This window comes from Panthera leo, chromosome B3, assembly GCF_018350215.1.
Source record: "Panthera leo isolate Ple1 chromosome B3, P.leo_Ple1_pat1.1, whole genome shotgun sequence".
Classification (NCBI taxonomy): domain Eukaryota; kingdom Metazoa; phylum Chordata; class Mammalia; order Carnivora; family Felidae; genus Panthera; species Panthera leo.
The window spans coordinates 47326885-47347605 of NC_056684.1; the positions used below are offsets into that span (position 1 = coordinate 47326885).

Consider the following 20721-nt stretch of genomic DNA (forward strand, 5'->3'; position numbering starts at 1 on the left):
GGGCTTATCATTTCAGATTGAACAGCTAAAAACTTTCATATGAGGAAGCAAGAAAGGAAGGAGACAGTGGTGTTTTGCAGGGAGTAGGGGGGGAAAAAAAGAAAAGCTAACCTTAAAGGTTTTGCCAAAATATAATAATCAGGTTTGGGTGGCAGGTAATATCCTTCAAAGTACAACTTCACTATTGCAGAACACAACTTTCAAAATCCCCAATATGAACCCAAGTACTTAAAACAAATGCTGCCAACATCTAAGTGTACTATTAAGTTTTAATTATATAGTGCCAAAAGACATATTGTCCAACATAAGTAAAATCTGCTTAAAATCACTACTTTGTCATATTTTTTATTGCCACACGTATAAATGACTGTTAAGACAAATAGTCAATTACAAATGTCTCCGAAAGACATTTCTGCCCAGAAAGCAGAAAACATATAATGCCTGATGTCACAAAGACATTGCCAAAACTGACAGTTAAAACACTACTACTTCTTTTTTTGATACTGATGCTTTTTCTGAATGCTTGCTCCTCAAAATGAGCTGAATAAGGAAAGCCTGGATGCCCCTAGAAACACAGGAACTTTCTTCTAGATACAGATGTGTATTTCCTGGACAAGGGGATAAAAAATGTCTCTGACCAAAGAGGCTTTGTGAAGACTCCTTGCAGAGAATTACCAACTTACCCATCAGATTTGAGTTCATGAAAGGTGTTGGGGACAAGCCTTCATGGGCCCCTAATCGACTGTCATTCAAGTGATCACTGTAATGAGGGCTGTCTGTAAAACCCTAGGGGGAAAAAAAAGACCGGAGTATTAAAGAGATTATTTGGCAGTCCTGCTAATTGAGCATAATGACACTCATCTAATTAATATACAGACTTACAAATGGTCATTCCTAACCAAATTCCTTGTTCATTACTTGAAAAACTAAAGAGAAATGCTCCTTTTATTCCTTTTAAGGTTTTAAAGTAGTTTCTTAATGATCTTAAAGAAAATTAGCCCTAGGAACTCTTTACATCCAAAAGGAAAGTTCTATAGTTCATCTTTTTTTTTTAAAGGATAAAGAAAATATATTTTTAAATTGTAATAAATAAGGAAAATGTTTATCTCTACCCTCCATTCTGTCTCTAAACCCTACCAATTACTTAAAATACTAAAATAATCTACAATCAGTATATTAGAATTGAATCCTTTCCTAAATGGAATGGCAAACAAATATTTAACAAAAAAGATCTGTTTGTACTCTTTTGATACTAGTATAACAAGATATACTGCTAGAGAAACTGAATCATGTAAAAAGGAAAACATTTATTAAAAATAGCTGATTTAAATTCTTATGAGTTTTAAAAATGAAATTGTACACCATGAAAACAATAAAACTAATGTTATTATCTCACAAGAGGTGTTATTAAATTTCTCCTTATAACTTAAAACATGTTTTTTAAAAGCAAAGGAGGAAAAAAGATACTAACGTTTACAAATAAATGTTACAAAAGCTCTGTGGATTAAAAACTCTTCTGGTTCTCAGTCTCACACATACTAAGTACAAAATCATACTGTTTTTAAACACGGCTTTGAATGCTGGTTAATTAAACCTCGGGTGGATACCTACCCTTCTGCTAACTTACGATGGTTTCAGTAAAAATCAGAAAACCTCCTAGAGGCCCAAACAAGAATACAAACTGCCTTGGCTCCCAGAAACAGAAAACACCCAGAATCCCCTGGGATTATAAAATCATCAATCACTGAACATTTATCATTACTGAGACCGCAGGCTAACATTCAAGAAGACATTAATGGGGCTGAAACAGGCCTCACTATCTTTGCAGGCATGCTGTCAGTTCAACCAAAGGGCTAGGAACTGAGGGCTAAGTAACTGTCAAATCATTACAATTGCTTATGGATGCATGTCACAACTCCTTCTGCTGTTCTGTTTTAAAACTAATCTTCTGGGAGTGCTAACTCCCAGATGAATCTTTGTTTCATTTTTACCTACTTTAGAATTACTGATACACATGTGACAGACATACAAGAAGAATCTTGGTGACATTTACAACTTGGTTATGACCACAAGGATGTCCTCTGGTAGCCACAAGGAAAGTCTCATCTGTCACAGCCACATGCAGTAGAGGCTTATACAAAACACAATGGCTCCTAGCTAAGGTCACTCCTTGGAGTTTACTTTTGTTGTTTAAAACTTAACACTCTTGAGGTGCTAAGTGACATGTCACTATCTCAGACATCTGGGTATTTCTGCCACTTCCTCCCCCTGCCACTTTTAGGTATGTAAGTCAAAACAAGGTACTGAAACCTACAAAACACTCACTGAACCAGTGTTTAACATCATTACACAATGATATTACTCCAGAAAAACGCCAAGAGAAATGTGTTTGTAGGTGAGCCACACTGTTCACACTTCACTTAAATGCAAAAGAACAGCAAAAGATTAATTCTGTATGCTCTCAGAACTCTTCATTCTTGAAGTACCAAAAAAGAACTTGTTTCTATCCTGACCTTAAAAATAAAACATTCAAGTTTTTAAAAACTATCTCCTAAAGCACAAGAATACAACTAGATCTAAGTTTTAGGGTAACAATCAAATGATTACACACACATAGTATATTAACTTCAAAGATTACGTGTAACATAGATTAACAGAGAGGATAGTTATCTTTAGGCTTCCATTAATATGTGCTCAAAGAACACAGAAATTATTTTACTACCAACCACACATAAATAATAGTAAGTACTATCCCATACCCATGGGCATCCATATTCTGCAGGACACAGTACAGAATTTACTACAAGATTATTTTCCAGTCTACTGATAAATTCTGGGATTGTCATACTGCATGACAGAGAAGTAGTCTAGAAACTTTTTTTAATACATACAAGCAAGATTTGCATATCAACCCTCAGTAAGGCATAATTTTGCTCATGTAAGATAAAAAATTAACAGAAATTTGAACATTTTCCCTACACCTCAAAAGTTCATCTTAATGTATACAATTTTCTTGAAAAGTTACAGCCCAAGAGGCAAAGAGAAATAGTACCTCATCCACAGATGCAAACTGATGCAACAGGACAGGACAAAGAAAACGGACTTATAAAAGACTGACATAGTTTTGGATCTAATATATACCAAAACTTCACCTGAAAGATGAACTAGCTACTGTTTCTAGATTATTCGTCATTCTTTCCACAAAGTCGTAGTGATATCTACCAGAACAGAACTTTTCATGAACCAAGATGCACAGTTAAAAACTGATTTATAAACATTTAAATAAGATCACTATAGGTCACATTTTTAAGATTAGTTCTAGAAAAGTACAGTTATCTGTCAGCTTGTTAATGTGTCAACTAGCTGGACGATACCTAGAACAGTGTTTTGCAAACTTCAATATTCATATCAATTGACCGGAGATCATGTTAAAATACAGATTAAGAAGCATAAGGTCTAGGGGTGCCTGGGTGGCTCAGTTAGTTAAGCAACTGACTTCGGCTCAGGTCATGATCTCACGGTTTGTGAGTTCGAGCCCACACCAGGCTCTGTGCTGACAGCTTGGAGCCTGGAGCCTGCTTCAAATTCTCTCTCTCTCTCTCTCTCTCTCTCTCTCTCTCTGCCCTACCCCTGCTAGTGGTCTCTCTCTCAAAAATAAACACTTTAAAAAAAGAGAGAGAGAGAGAAAAACATAAGGTCTAGAATGGGGCCTGAGATTCTGCAGTTCTAACACAAAGGTAATATGATGCTACTGGCCCACAGACCACACTTCCAGTAATAAGAACATAAACAATCTGGAAATACAGATCTCTTTCACATACAGAGAAGAAAAATTCAAGTCTAGGAAGGTGATAGCCAGGTTTCCCCCAACGCTGCCTCAACCAGAACCACATTAAAAATACCAGAAGTTTCCAGAGAATTATGTTAGGAAGAAATCTCACAGTTAACCAAAAGATCTAAAGCAATCAGAATAAAAAATATTTTTATGTATGTAGGTCTGTATTCCTCCATGTAGTTATAAGGTGAAGACAGATGTCAAATAGTACTTTAATGAGACAAATTTAGTTGACCTGGAGTTTAAACAGACTCCATGAGTACCACACAGATTTAGGCAATGGGGATGGATGCTGATAGAAAAGGCAAAAGGAAAGAATGCCATACATAATACAGTTTCGGGACAACAGAACAGCAGGGAAGAAAGTGGAATAATGCAGTGGCCAGCCAGAATATTAGAGGGTAGAGAAAATAAGGGAAAGGTGACTGGCCTGAGGGAGGGGGTAGAGTAAAAAGAAGGGAATAAAAAACAAGCAAGCAATTGTTAAGATGAAGCCCAACAGATCAGTCAATGGTATTGATAAATGAATGCTATTTCAATTTTAGGATGAAAAGGAAGTAAGCCACTAAGATCATTAAATACAAAACTATCAAGGTGCATATTTTAAATTGACAGAACATCACTATGCTAATAAAAATGGTCAATTCTGTAAAATGGCTTTACTATTAAAATAACCATTAATAAAATACTTTTGTACATAAGAGATGATAAACGTACATTATATAGGATAGCACAATATTACCAAAATCATCTATCATAGCAGCTTTTTACTCATAGTATGCTAAAACCATAAAAATATTTCCAAATGTACTCTAAAAAATTACTGTTCCTGTTTAATGATAAAAATGGAAAGCAAAAAAAATCAGTAACTGATAAAATCAGTTAATACACAGATTACAAAAACTGTTCAACTCTATACTTAAAATCTGTCTAAACTACAATTTAATTTGCAAATCTTAAAAAGTCTCGTCTATGAATGCATAACACTTTGCAAAATCTTTATATTGTGAAACATGTTCTATAAAAACGCATTTAGTACTTTTCTCTATGTTCATTTCATGATACACAATTCAGAAATGTTAATCCCTGCTATAATATGACAAGAGACCTGACGCAGTCAATCAGATCTTCCACCATTTTTAAACTAATTTAAAATACACACAATAAGTCAAATCTTTTCTGCCACAAATAACAAAACAAAAGCACCCAGTATTGTTTACATAATAGTACTCTACTCTGGTTTGTCTCCTCAAAAATACAAGAACTTTCACTGTTGGTTAATTTTTTAAATATTTCATTTAAAAAATTTATTTCACCCAACCAATAAAGTATAATCCACAGAGTACCTTCCCAGGTTGGTAACAGACTCATGGTTTTTCTAATCTATATTGCTATTTCTTTGTATGAAAACCAGTGCCTAACCCTATTTTAAAATATCCTTTCCAATTCTTTTCAATAGTTAAAAAGGGAAGGGCAGGAAAAGGCTATTTCAACAAAAATTTACCTTCTCAGAAAAGTTTTCCCTCTTTGCCAGGTCCTAATAAGATCAAATTGGGTGAATTCATTCTGGGCTCCCACAACAGTGAGAACTTCCATTAAAATCACAGTTCAAACTTATTGAAATTACTTAACTATCCATTTAAATTATACCATAATTAGCTGTTATAATTGCACTGCCCAGTGTAGTGGATAAATGTAGGATTTTTGAGCCAGAATGCTAGATGTGAATTCCATCTTTCCATCCACACATACTAGCTGTGTGACTTGAGGCAAAGCAATCTTTCTTGCCTCAGTTTCATTATCTGTAAAACTGGAATAATAACAATATCTTCATCTCATGGGTTGTTGTAAGAAGTAAACAAGTTAATATACTATACCAAATGGAAAAGTGCCTGGCACATAGTAAGCATACAATAAACGCTGGTCACTATTTTATCATCTCATTTAGAAATTGTTGTCTAACAAATTTTGAGAATGCATGGACTGTGTCTGTTTTTTTCATAATTACATCCTCAGAACAATGGCTATTGCATACACAGCAGTTGCTCAATAAATGATGGATAGGAGATTTTAGCTGCTAAATGCTGCGGAGGTTCAGATATTATAAAGGTTCAATCAGTTTTTCTATAGAACAACCAATAACTCATAGCAGAAAGAAGGCTGATGAAAAACTAGCTTATTTAACTGGATTGAATAAGAACCCACAGACCTTTGGTATTTAGAGAGCCACAGGATTTCGCACCATGTATTGAAATCCTCTAGCTCCTAAGTGGTCAATGCCAGCAGCATCAGTTAAAAGCTATAAGCCATCAGAAAGCTTTGGACAAGACTAGGATACAAATGGATATGACCATATCTCAAAGACAGGTAAAACTGAAATAAAAATAAGTAGCAATAGCAAATGAAGTTTAAAAGAAAAATGGTGGTCTTATATTTCTTTATATACACCTATGATAAATTACCAAAATAAATGTCTACATAAAGAATGTTATACTTTTTAAAACAAATGCTTGAATGTGATTTGTCTCTCTCCATTAAAATGCACCCATGAAAGAGACAAGTGAATTGACTTGATCACAGTAGTCTGTTATCTGAAAGCAGGGACTCTGTCTATATCTATCACTAGTGACAAGCACATTAATGGGCACACAGAATGTAACTAATAAAATCTGTTAGTTTAATGAATGAATTAAATGAATCAAGCTTACACATGAAAAAGCTACTTAATATTCAACAGGTTAAGGTTCTGTTATCCTTTAACAGGTCAGATGCTAATACATAATAAATTTTCCTGACAAATAGATTTTGTCATCCAGGTTCATAAATTCCTGGAAGGAAGAATGTTTTCTCTTTATGATCCCAAAAGAGACCAGCACAGAAATTTGCATGTAGTAAGTGTTCAAGCTTTTCTTGAGGATGAATAACCTCTCCAGGTAACTTTTTGAAGTTTTTTAATTTTAAATTTTTTAGTAATCTCTATATCCAAAGTGGGGCTCAAAATTACAACCTTAGAATCAAGAGACATGCTCTTCCTACAGAACCAGCCAAGTGCCCCTCCAGGCAACTTTTATTTTAATATTTGTTTGTTTGTTTATTCATTTTTTGAGAGAGAAATAGACCACAAGTGGGGGAGGGGCAGAGAGAAGGAGACACAGAATCTGTAACAGGGTCCAGGCTCTGAGCTATCAGCAAAGAGCCTGATGCGAGGCTCAAACTCACAAACCTCGAGATCATGACCCGAGCCAAAGTTGGACACGTAACTGATTGAGCCACCTAGACGTCCCTATTTATTTTTGAGTGGGGGGGGGGGGGGGGAAGAAAGCAGGGGAGAGGCAGAGAGAGAAGCAGACAAAAAAATCTGAAGCAGGCTCCGTGCTATCAGCAGAGAGCCCAATGTGGGGCTCAAACTCATCAACAGTGAGATCATGACCTGAGCTAAAGTCAGACGCTTAACTGACTGAGCCACTCAGGCACCCAACCTCCAGGTAACTTTATTTATGAATGCTAAGACATGGTTTCATACAATTACTATAACCCCAGACTGAATAAGAAAGTCTTAAATTGTCACAGGTGGGAGGAGAGGGAGAATCAAAATCTTTTAGAGGTGAAAAGGATCCTCAAAAAATATGATGGACACATGAAATACTGCTTAGCACAGGGACGTGAAATACTTGTGAACATGAGATTTCAGAGGACCACCTAAAAAAGCTCACACAGGTTCAATGCTAAGTTAAGCCCACTCACGTTCACAAATTTATCCAAGTAACTGCTAATGCCATCTGTTAGAAGCAAAGTTGATGCTCTCATGTGCTGGCCTATAGCTTTGTTGTGTTGGAAAGTTTACAAGCAGAAATGTTTCTACATTTTACTTGTTTAAAGTTCATTCTCTACATGGAGAAATCAAAATATCTCCAGGCATCACACGAAAAAGAATACCGAAATGAGAAAAGCAAAAAATACATTACTGAATCCAGATGTTACGTAGGATTTTAGGGCCCTAATACACCATATAGTTCACACTCATTTTACCTACCATACAGATGAAAAGACACTAGTAAGTTCAGTGTCTTGCTAAAGATCTGGAAGTGAGGGAATGGCACTGAGGTTAGTAAGAATTCCACATACCTAATAATCCATTCATAGTGGATTGATTATATGAGGCAAGTGTAGCCAAGATTCTCATTTTACATATTAAAAAACTAAAGTTCAGAGTAATCAAGATGACAAAACAAACGGACTTAAACTCTGAATCATTAACTTCTAATTAGAAGTTTTCCCTTATTCTGTACCATTATTCTATGTTACATAAAAAAAGACTTGCTCCTTAAAGTTGTTGTTAAATTCCTTGATATTAAGTTCAAAAAAGATGAGCAAATCTTGTTTTGGTGGTTTTCAGAGAGTTAATTCTAGAAAACTTTTTCCATATTATAGGTCTACATCTTCTAGGTTTTTCAATTCTAAATTCTTAATTACCATCCTCCTGACAGGTTTTTAAAGTTAATTTCTCCACCAATGACTATATCAAAATCATAAATCCATGAACACGTGAAACAGAAAAAGTGAAGAACATCTTTTCACTACAAGTACAAAAGAATGTAAAATAAATTACTTTGTCAAAAAATTATTAACCCATATGTACTGTAACTATTTTCTATAAAAAATTCAATGGCAAAATGTCATTGAGTACTATTACATTAGTTTGTAAGATTATAAATAAGCAGCACCAACGACTGATGTTTGAAAGAATACAGAAAAACAATACTTACATAGAGGAATTCCACTCATTTTGTTTGTTTGTTTTAGCCCCACATATTATGTGGTTCTCCCCAAAACTACAGACAGTAATGCCAGACAAGAAGTATACTATTCTGTCGATGGTTTCTAATGTTTAGATTTTGGCTGCTTCTCAGTAACTAGCCAAACTTATAGAGACTGTTAGTTCCTTTCAGTTCAGAAACGGATGCTCCATTTAGAACAAAAATTTAAAAAACAGTGAAAAGTAAACTCAATTAGAAAATTATCAATCTTAAAAAATTATACTATAAAATACAGTATAACATATGTAACATTTTTAGGACATCTGTTAATTTAGTTTATTCCTAAACTAACATCCTGACTTTACACTTAAAAAGTATTTATTAAAAGATTACAAAATTAACTCAAAATGGATTAAAGAACATAAAAGCCTAAAACCATAAAACTCTTAGCTGAAAGTATAACAGGTAACCTCCTTGACATCATTCTTGGTGATGATTTTTTGGGGTTTGACAACAAAAGCAAAGGTAACAAAAAGCAAAAATAAGCCAATGGGACTACATTAAACTAAAAAGCTTCTGCACAGCAAAGTAAAACCATTAACAAAATGAAAATCCCATCCCAACCTATGGATTATAATATGTGCAAATCATGTATCTGATAAGGGGTTAATATACAAAGTATATAAAAAACTCATACAAGTCTTCTATGGTGACAGATGGTAGCTACCCTTGTGAGCACAGCATAACAAAAACTTGTCAAATCACTATGTTGTACACCTGACATTAATGTAACGGTTGTAGGTCAACTACAATAAAAGGGGGGGGGGGGGGAAGAGCTCATACAACTTAATAGCAAAATAACCCCAAATGATCTGATTTAAAAAATGTGCAAAGAATCTGAATACATTTTTCCAAAGCAGATCTACAGATGTCAGAAGGCACATGAAATGGTAATCAACATCACTAATCAGGAAAATGTAAATCAAAACCACAATAGGGTATCACCTTATACCTGTTCAAAATGGCTATCTTCAGAAAGACAAGAAATAACAAGTGCTGGCGAGGATGTGAAGAAAAAGTAAACCTCTCATGCACTTTTAGTGGGAGTGTGAATTGGTACAGCCACTATAGAAAACAGTATGGAGGTTCCTCAAAAAATTACAACTAGAAATACCATATGATATAGCAATTCCACTTCTGGGTATTTATTTGAAGAAAACAAAAACACGATGAATCCCCATGTTCACTGCAGCATTATTTACAAGCCAAGACATGGAAGCAATCTAAGGGTCCACTGATAGAAGAATAAAGAAACAGGTGAGTAAACACACACATACACACACAGTGGAATATTCTTTAGTTGTAAAAAGGAAGGAAATTTTTCCATGTGCAACAACATAGATGGACCTTAAGGGCATTATGCTAAGTAAAATAGGTCAAACAGAGAAAGACAAATACTGTATGATCCCATTGATGTGTAACCTTACAACAAAACAAAACAAAACAAAACAAAACAAAAACCAAGTTCATAATTACAGAGAACAAACTGGTGGCTACCAGAGGCAGAGACAGCGTATGGGAGATATGAGTGAAGGGAGCAAAAGGTACAATCTTCCAGTTATCAAATAAATAGGTCTGGGGATGTAACATATAGCATTTTGACTACGGTTAACAATACTGTATTGTATATTTGAAAGTTGCTAGGAGGGAATCTTAAAAGTTCTCATGGGAAAAACAATTTTGTAACTATGTGTGGTTATGGAGACTTGTTGCCGTGATCATTTTGCAATATATATACACAACAAATAATTAGGTATATACTTGGAAACTAATATGTATCAGTTATATCTCAATAAAAAGAAAAAAGATTACATTCACATTAAATACATAATTTTCCCCACTTTTCTTCCTATATATCCTTTTTGCATTTTCAAAAGGTATTAGCCTATGATGTATTAGATAATATATTTTTTTAAAGGTAGTCCTCCACAGATAGTTTGAGAAGCACTAGTCTATATCCTTGGTACTAAAAATGTGGGCCTAGAATAGCAGTACTGGCAGTTTTGTGAGACTGTTTAAATGCAGAACCTCTAAGTGCATCTGAGACTTAAAAACTCACAGTCTACATTTTCAAAGGACTTTCAGGGGATTCATATGCAAATTAAAGTTTGAGAAGAACTAGTCCGTATTATCTTGTAAATCATGGAACCTGGTACATGGCAAAATAATATTAGCTCATTTTATTTCTTCTCCTCTTACCATTAGCACTTCATTAAGTTCTAAAAAGTTCACATTTTTAAAACCAATTCTTTCATTGTCCCTTTCACATACTATATATAACCAGGGAAAAGTAGATAAAAGTGTTAAAATGGCGATCTACTGCAAAAAAAGTCTCAGATTTTACACATTTTATAAAGCTTTTATCTTCTACTACTGCATGTCAACAGATTAAGACTAAGCATATAATAACTGCTCAATAAATATTTTTAAATATTTGCTATTTGTGAAATCAATTCAAATAAACCTAGGAACAAATAACTTTATTAAAACCCATTCATTAAGAAGCAATAACTAATTGCAAGAAGGAAATGAGCAAAACAATGTTCTGACATTCAATGCAATAACATATTTTTAAATAACTTTTTTTTACTTATTTTTGTTATCTTTTATTTGAGAGAGAGAGAGAGCGCGCGCGCGCAGGAGAAAGGCAAAGGGAGAGAGAGAATCTTAAACAGGCCCCATGCTCAGCGAGGAGCCCAGAGTAGGGCTCAATCCCACAACTCTGGCCACCCAGACTTCCTTTAAACAGTTTTAAAACACCGCTTCTATATGTTAAATTTTGTTAAATGATAAATGTTTATTTTACAAGGTGAGAAAAATAAAAAGCAAAAATCAATTCGTATATAAACTAACTTTTTTTAATTTTTTTTTAACATTTATTCATTTTTTGACAGAGACAGAGCGTGAGTGGGGGAGGGGCAGAGAGAGAGGGAGACACAGAATCCAAAGCAGGCTCCACGCTCTGAACTGACAGCACAGAGCCCGACGCAGCTCGAACTCATGGACCATGAGATTATGATCTGAGCTGAAGTCGGACACCCAACTGACTGAGCCACCTAGGCACCCCTAGACTAACTTTTTTTAACCTCTATAAAATTTATAAGAAAACGACTAGAAAAATTGTATGTATTAAGAGTTTTAGGTGGCTCAGTCAGTTAAGCATCTGACTCTAGATTTTGGCTCATGTCATGGTCTCATGATTTGTGAGTTCAAGCCCTGCACAGGGCTCTGTGCTGACAGCGTGGAGCCTGATTGGGATACTCTCTCTCACTCTCTCTGCCTCTTCCCTGCACTCTCTCCTTCTCAAAAATAAATAAAAAACTTAAGAAAGAGTCTTAAATTTTCTTGCCTATATTTTCTAAAATTTCTATGAAAACCATTTATTGCTTCCTAAAAAATATATAGTTTCTCAGTTTTTTTCCTGTAACATGATTAAAGTACCATACTCCCATTGTAGAAAATTGATAATTGTACAGAAATAGCATCCACTTTGTAGGAAAAAAAGATCCCTATGTTATCTCAACTGAGATGCAAAATCAACAAAATTTGGACATTTTCTTACAATTTTTAAATGTTTCTAAACTAGTTTACACATATAAAAATGTATGTAACAAATAGCTTTGTATCCACAATTTAACAAATAAAACATTGCTAATATAGCTTGAACCCCTATGGAATTGCCTCAAATTCCCCTCCAAAGTAAACAATACCCTAAATTTGTCTTTTTAACACTTTCAGGCATTACTTAATACTTCTATTATATATGCATATTCCTGAAATAATATATAGCACCATTCCGCATGTTTTAAAATGTTATCTAAACAGTATACTTTTTTTCTTTCTCACTTAACATTCAATATGTAAGACTGACATGCTGAAAAAATGTAGTACTGGTATAGACATGCTGGTACTATATAATATTCAATTTATAAACATACCACACTTTATCTATCCATTCTCCTTTCAATGGTATTTGGATTTCCCATTTCCCCCTATTAAAGATAAGGCTACCATAAACACTTTAGCATATAACATGGAAATTTATGTGAAATTTTCTCTAGGAGTATGCACACCTTCAAGTTTACTAGACCTTACCAAACTGTTCTGTAGGATAGAAATACGTTCATTTAAGAAAAAAGTCTCCAATTTTATACTGAATCATGAAGTTCTAATAGACAGCCCTAACTTATGGAAAGAAAGCTTCCCAAGTCTACTTAAAAGTTGTATGTAATTTGTGATGGACTTCCCAGATGGCAAAAAGCAAAGGAATCGCAATTACTTATTGTGTTTACTTATTAGTTCAATTACATAGTTTTTTTCTTATCTAAAACAGTCTGTCCTGGGTTAAAAGGCAGTCCTTTGCTATAATAAATATTCAAGACCACATTTGTTAAATGAGTTACTCTTCTCTAGGCTCCTTAGTTTATCTTAAGGTTCTATAAATAAAACTGCATCCACTATTCCAGGTGTTGATCAAGCAAAACTTGACAGAAATACAATAATATTTTTAGTTTGTTGCAAGTATCAGGTCTTGATGCTCAGCGAATAGGCTGTTATAGCCACGTAACAGTGTTGACTGATGTTGATTGTTAGATTATGACCCCACAAGCCTAACAGACATGATTGAAAGAATAATGTATATCCTAGTAATATCCATAGGACAATACTTTTGAATTCTCTTGTCAGCTACGGTGATACTGACCATGAACCAGCCATTTCCTGCTCCTAAACTAAAGCCACTCATATTTAAGGGTAAGCCTGAATTAAAAGTTTAACAGTGAAAGAATGTTCTTTTGACAACTTGGCTTATATGGGTAGGAAATCCGTGGCCTAGATTTATCTCCCTGAAGGTAAAAGTAAATAAGACACAGATGAAAGATCAGGGATTCCTTGTAGGAATACACATGAAGTTTTTACTCAGTCTAACTAATTTAAGGTTTCCTATGCCAACCATAGTAGCATAGATTTGATGATACTATTTGCCAGAACATGAGTTAAAGGCTTTACTCACTTAATCCTCACAACCTCATGAACTACTATTCCCATTACATGGATAAGAAAATGTGTGCAGAAAATTTACATAATCCACATGATATCCAACAGTAAGTAGCAGAATGGGTCTGAACCCAAGCAGTCTGACTCCAGAGCCCACCGTGCAATGTTGCCTCTCTAGTAATAACTGTTCCTCCTTAGAATTATTGTGAATTAAATGGCTCAATGACAGGCTAGAGCCACACAAAATGAAAAGTATGTGTTCAAACAGTAATTCACAAGTGATAAAGGAATTAAGCCTGGAACATGCAACAACAACAAAACAAAAAAAAATTAACACCCAACTAGGCAAGTGGTATTTGAAATAGCAGAGGCAGTCATAAGAGCTTTTGAGAATTTGTGAACCTGTGGATTCTGATGGAGAAAAAGCAAACAAAATGGGAAATGGAAAAATTTCCTTTGGTAAGTGGATATCAAGTACATTCATTCATTCCTCTTATAGAATACTCCCCTTGCCCAAAGTGGGAATAAATTGTAGCAACCTTCAAATGATGCTGAGATAGTTCCTGGTGAAAAAGTAAACAGAGGCCCCAACAAACCTAGAAGCAAATTTATATGCCAGGACCAGCAGCTGAGTGTCCCCATGTAAGATGGAGTTTATGATGACATGCCAATTATAAGGAAATGGGGCAAAAACTCTAGAGAAAGGCTATGTAACTCTGTTTCAACAAACTAAGGCATTTTATCTGAATGGCACCGAATATTGCAACAACAACAGCAACAAATATATGTATCTCCTACAGAGGTAGGAATCTTTAGGGTTAGAGCTTAAATCCAACTTCAACTGAGGCTCACCCAGAGAAAGTGTCAGAGGAGGCACCTCATCTTCCTTAGAGAATTGGTTACTTACTCTGCAGAACTGAAGCTACCCAGGCATAGCAAATGAATGCAAAAGGACTTTTAAGAAAAAGACCCATTATGCCCTTCTTCAGTTCCTGGATCTCTGGAATTCCTGGTAGGTACCTAGCTAAAGTACCACAGGTGCCATATAGATACTCTGCCAAAGAGAGAAAACTTTACTTCTACCTAGTACTGGAGGAAGACAGTGTTCCTGATTCCTGATTTATAGTTTCTCTTGCAGAGTTCTCAGCAGCTAAAATGTTAGGACTTTCTTAAAAAAACAAACAAACAAACAAACAGAAAAGCATCACCATCAGATAAGTGAGGTAGGTGCAACTACTCTGTGACTATATCTGTTATACAAAACCTAACTTTTAGAGATGAATGATAAATGGGCTTCTGAAAACTAAAAATGATCCTCTTAGCAGAGACTTGTATATTAAATTTTTAAAAATGTTTATTTATTTTTGAGAAAGAGACAGACTTGAGCAGGGAAAGGGGGGAGAGGGAGAGAGAGAGAGAGAGAGAGAGAGAGAGAGAGAGAGAGAGAATATGAATGAATCCAAAGCAGGCTCCAAGCTGGGAGCGCAGAGCCCAATGCAAGGCTCAAACTCATGAACCATGAGATCATGACCTGGGCTGAAGTCAGATGTTTAACTGACTGAGCCACCCAGGTGCCCTGAGACTTCTACATTAAATGAGTAGGTTAGTGAAAGAGTTCATCAAATTTTTCTTGGTTTTTGTAAAATTCCTCATTTTTAACTTTTAGAATTTTTAAATTTGACAAAGCACTAACATTTGAGAAAGCTTCTAATTTTTTTTAGTTTAGGAAAGCATTTTAAAGTTATATTTGTAAACAGGACACATGTGCAGCTTTAGAATCACTGCTTCCCATCAATATGTTAATAATATTTCAAAGATGTATTTAACAAACTTTTCTCTTTTTGGTTAGCATTTATTGCTGACAACATCAATGGAATTAGACTCTAAATACATGACCTCTCCCATTTTCATGGTCCTTTTGTAACAGAAGACCCATCACTCATTTTTGCATGCTTGGCAGACTTTGTTTTACATATCAGTAAATGAAGCTATCTCCTTCTCCATCAGCTGCCTAACCCAGAAGGCCTCTCAATAACTCCAACATCCTGCTAAGGAATGACTCCTGGGGGAGTACTCACTTATCAGTTTGAGGAACACATACAAGATCTGAATATGGGCAAACTAACTTTTTAAAATCACTAAAAGCAGGATTTTTGTGGCTATTCATGTGTCCAGATATCTTAGCTCACTCATATCATATATTTAACGAACTTAAGTGAATTCATTAAAAAAGAAGAAAAAAATTAATGTAACAAAAGTAGTTTCACCCTTTCTCTATTCTAAAAACCATGTACCCTAGAGGAAGTATGAGAAGTAGAATCTATTGTTCTGTCCATAAAGGGTTTTTGAATGCTTCTCAGGAGACATATCTCACTCCATGGCTATTCTATTATACAAAGATAGTATTCTTCATACAATATGATAACATAAACCAGCAACTTCATTTAGTAAACAACCACACAAATAGATATCAGATCCATTATCAGAGGGAAACTTCACTCGGATGTGTGTATGTACATTCTACTTATCCAATTAAATGAAATTGGCAAGGCAAGATTAAGTGGTATTACTTTATTAGAATACTTTTGGCAGGGCACCTAGGTGGCTCTATCAGTTAAGTGCCCAACTCTTGATTTTGACTCAGATCAAGGTCTCACAGTTGTGGGATTGAACCCAATGTCAGGCTCTGCACTGACAGCACGGAGCCTGCTTGGGATCCTCTTTTTCCTTGTCTCTCTGCCCCTCCCCTGTTCGTGCTCTCTCACAAAAATAAATAAATAAATAAATAAATAAATAAATAAATAAATAAATAAATAAATAACACTTTAAAAAAGAATACTAATATACACAATTAAAAGTAAAAATGGGGGCGCCTGGGTGGCTCAGTCGGTTAAGCGGCCGACTTCGGCTCAGGTCATGATTTCACAGTCCGTGAGTTCGAGCCCCACGTCGGGCTCTGTGCTGACAGCTCAGAGCCTGGAGCCTGTTTCAGATTCTGTGTCTCCTTCTCTCTGACCCTCCCCCGTTCATGCTCTGTCTCTGTCTATCTCAAAAATAAATAAACGTTAAAAAAAATTTAAAAAAATATTATAAAAGTAAAAATAACAAGAGTTACTTCTTTAAAGGTAAAATCATACTGTAAATGAGACATGCAGTCCAAACTGATACTGTTTTACTATATTTTCAGATACTTACAAAAATATGATACTAGTTAACTATATTTGCACATAATACAAACTTTTCAGATACTTAGAAAATCAGGAGACCAGAATTCCTTTGATAATCAACAGTAGTTCACAGTATTACCAGTCTTTTTTTTTATAAACCTCCTAAGAGAGACTGGGAGATGTACCACTTAAATAATAAGACTAACAGTGGCACAAAATGAATTATCATTTACTTGATCAAATATGATGATTTTATTTATACAGCTATAACTGAACTTGATTTTCTTTTTTTTTCCTGCTCTCTGCTTTGAGTTCTTATGTTTTCAGCATATACTATCAATCTCTAACCTAGATGCCATGAAGTGTGTTTATCAACACTTCTGTGAGCGCCTCTCCTTTTGTCTTTCCTGCTCTTGGAAGACTTCCTTCTCATCTTCCTCTTCCCTACAGCCTACCTCTTTTACCTGTCTTTCATATCATTTTAATCTAGTTACTTACAAAATTAAAGAGATTAAACTGTGCATATGAAAGTATGACAATGCATATGCATACCTAAGTATTCCTGCCAATAATTTATCAGACACTATGCTAGGTGCCTGGATACAAGAATGAATAAAAGTCTTTCACTTCAAGGAGTTCACAATTTAGAAAAGAAAAACAATACCTAAAAATATTTTAATAAATTGAGTAATTTGCATGAGGCCTGGGCCTAAGGTATGTCACAGTATAGCTTCCAAAGGTTTGAGAAGTATTCTCAGACTCCCTAATAATCTAATGGGCAAGATGGCATGACCAGTAACATTTTAAATGATGCTCAAGCCAGTGTGCCAACTTCCAAGTTAAACCTCCTGGGCTGACTAAGGATAGAAGATGGTAACATATACCAGCAAAACTTCAGATGAGAACATCAAAGCTGAATGAGCACTCTCAGGCAGGCAGAAGAAATAGCATTAAGATTTGCTAAAAATGCCCTAATGCATAATGAAACATGTTGATAACCAGAAAACAAAAATGTCAACAAACACACTCTGGTGGCTTCATGTTCATCACAGCTAACTTTTACTGCATGCATTCTATGTGCCACCATTGTGTTAAAGGCTTTCTTGTAGTATATCAATTAATTTAAACTATCTTTATATAGATATCTTATTTTCCCTATCTCAAAAATGAGGAAATTTTGTCTTACAGAATTTAATTTTCTCAGACTCCGAGAATGGTAGAGAACTGATTTAAACATGGGAACTATGACAGCAGATGAGTTCATGTTAGTCACTAGATTTTTCATTTCCAGTACCAAGAAATCTGGCAACAAAGTATACACTTAAAAAGAGAATAATTTCCATTAGGCAAGCCATTTTCAAATTCTCAGAATCCCTTCAGTCTCAGGACCTGTTGTATAAAAATATTTTGTCTTAAAAAATATTGAGGGACGCCTGGGTGGCTCAGCCAGTTAAGCATCCGACTTTGGCTTAGGTCATGCTCCTGAGGTTTTTGAGTTTGAGCCCTATGTCAGGCTGTGTGCTGACAGCTCAGAGCCTGGAGCCTGCTTCAGATTCTGTGTCTCCCTCTCTCAGCCTGTCCCTCCCTCCCTCCCTCTCTCTCTCTCTCTCAAAAATAAATACACATTAAAAAAAATATTGAGAATCCCAAAAAAATTTTGTTTATGTTTGTTTATGACTCAAGTGATATTTACTATATTAGAAACCAAACCTGAGAAATTAAATACACAAGAACTCAGGGCAAAGACATCAGCATATTATCAGGTACATTTGGAAACCCCACAGTACAAAGAATAAGACTGAAATGGCAAAGAGTATTTTCGTAGTAAAAAATAGTTTTAACCTTGTAAACACTCTGAATAAAATAGAGGGCTCATTTCACAGGAAAACGAAAAAGATTCAGAGAATTCAAGGGGCATGCCTAACATCACATAGCTAGCTGATGGCAGTTACTTAATTTTATTAAAGAACAGATTTTTGTCTTCTGATTACAAAATATCAGTAGTCAAATATTTGGAGACAGTTGATAGTATAGAAAGGAACTACACAATAGCAAATATAGTCAAAATTACAAGGATTTCTTGACTGAACCAGCTTTCAGTCTTCTGCAGAAAAATCTGATAGTGCAGTCTTCATTTCTCCATTCACTCTGAATTTGCTGCCCTATAAAGCAAATCCATGGTGCTTATCAGATCAGGTGAGCTGAAAACTCCATTTCTACTTCTACTTCCAAACAGGATAGAATAACAGAGACCAGATTAACCCTCACACTTGAAACAATCAAAAAACTAAACAGCAGTTCTGAGACATTGCACATGGGCAGCGCAGGATACTGACCCCTGACAGGGGAAACAAACAAAGTGAATCCTAGGATTGCAGAGGGGGTTAGGGAAGAGGGGGATATCTCCACTCAGAACTCTATACCTAGCAAAAAATAAATAAATAAATAAATAAATAATAAAGAATATTTCAAAAATACAGAAAATGAAAAACTTCATCAGCACCAGACCCTCACAAGAGGAATGTTAAAAATGTTTTTGAATCGTAAGAAAATAACACCACCTAAAAAATGGACCTACACAAAGGACTACTGCATGTTCTGTGATCACAATGAAATTAATTATCAATAATAAAAATACCACTAAAGAATCCCCAAATATTTCAAAATTAAACAATACACTTGTAAGTAACCCATGAGTCAAAGAAGAAATTAATAGGAAAATTATGAAGTATTTTGAACTGAATGAAATGAAAACACAACATAGCAAAAACTGTAGGACGCAGGTAACACCAAAGTCAGAGGAAAATTTATAGCACTAAATATGTGTTAGAAAAGATAAAAGGCTTCAAATCAACAACCTCATCTTACACCTTAAGAAACTAGAAAACAAAGAGCAAATTAAATTCAAAATAAAGGTAAGAATAATAGAAGTCAAACATATTGAAAACAGAAAAACAACAGAGAAAATCAGTGAAACAAAAAAACTAGTTCTTTGAGAATATCAGTAAAATAAGCCTCTAGCCATATTCATCAAAAAAAAAAAACAAAAAAAAAAAAAAAAAAGAGGAATCAATTTACCCATATCAGGAATGAAGTAGGGATTCTAACTACAGATTCTACAAATATTGTGCCAGATAGACTCTAAGATGGTCTCTGTTTTCTAGTATTGACATCCCTAAATAAACAATTCCCCAGAAGTGTGAGCTGGCCTACTGATTTGCTTCTAACCAAAAGAATGTGGCAAAAGTGAGGTGATGTCATTTCTATGATTAGGCTCCATAATGTGTCTTCTATCTTGCTAGCAGACCTTCTCCCTTGCTATCTTCAATGAACTAAGCTGCCATAAGGCCCAGGTGGCAAGATACCTATGGAGGCAGTTTCAAGCCAAGAGCCAACAGGGAACTGTGACCTTCAGTTCAACAGATCGAAGAACTGAGCCTGCCAAAACACATATGAGCTTGGAAGCAGATTGTTCCCCAACAGGTCTTTCATATGGGACCCCAGTTCTGACCAATATCTTGCTTACAGCATTGTAAGCGACTAGACCAGAGGACCCAGCTAAGCTATGCCAAAATCGTCATAAATAGAAGCTGAGACAATAAATGTGTGCTATGTTAAGCCACTAAATTTGTGGTACTTTGTGTATAGATCAAAAGATGACTAATACAAATATTTAAAAGATAACAAAGAAATATTATGAACAATTTTATGCCTATAAATTCAACTATTTGATAAAGTAGACAAATGGACATATTTCTAAAATACACAAATAAAGCTCACTGAAGAAAAAATAAGTAACTTAAATAGTCCCTTTATTCATAAAATTGAAATTGCAATTAAAAATCATTGCCAAAAGAAAACTCTGGGCCCACATATCTTAACTACCAAATATTTAAGAAGAAATAAT

The 20721-nt window shown here is 34.9% G+C and overlaps 1 protein-coding gene across 11 annotated transcripts in view; it reads right to left on the reverse strand.

Moving 5' to 3' along the window:
- Positions 1–20721, reverse strand: part of TCF12 (transcription factor 12) — a 376270-nt gene that overhangs the window by 183987 nt on the left and 171562 nt on the right. For all 11 annotated transcript variants that reach the window (XM_042941923.1, XM_042941925.1, XM_042941924.1 and 8 more), the window contains one exon: positions 684–786. In XM_042941923.1, coding sequence (XP_042797857.1) covers positions 684–786 — 103 coding nt within the window. The remainder of the gene's footprint in view (positions 1–683; positions 787–20721) is intronic.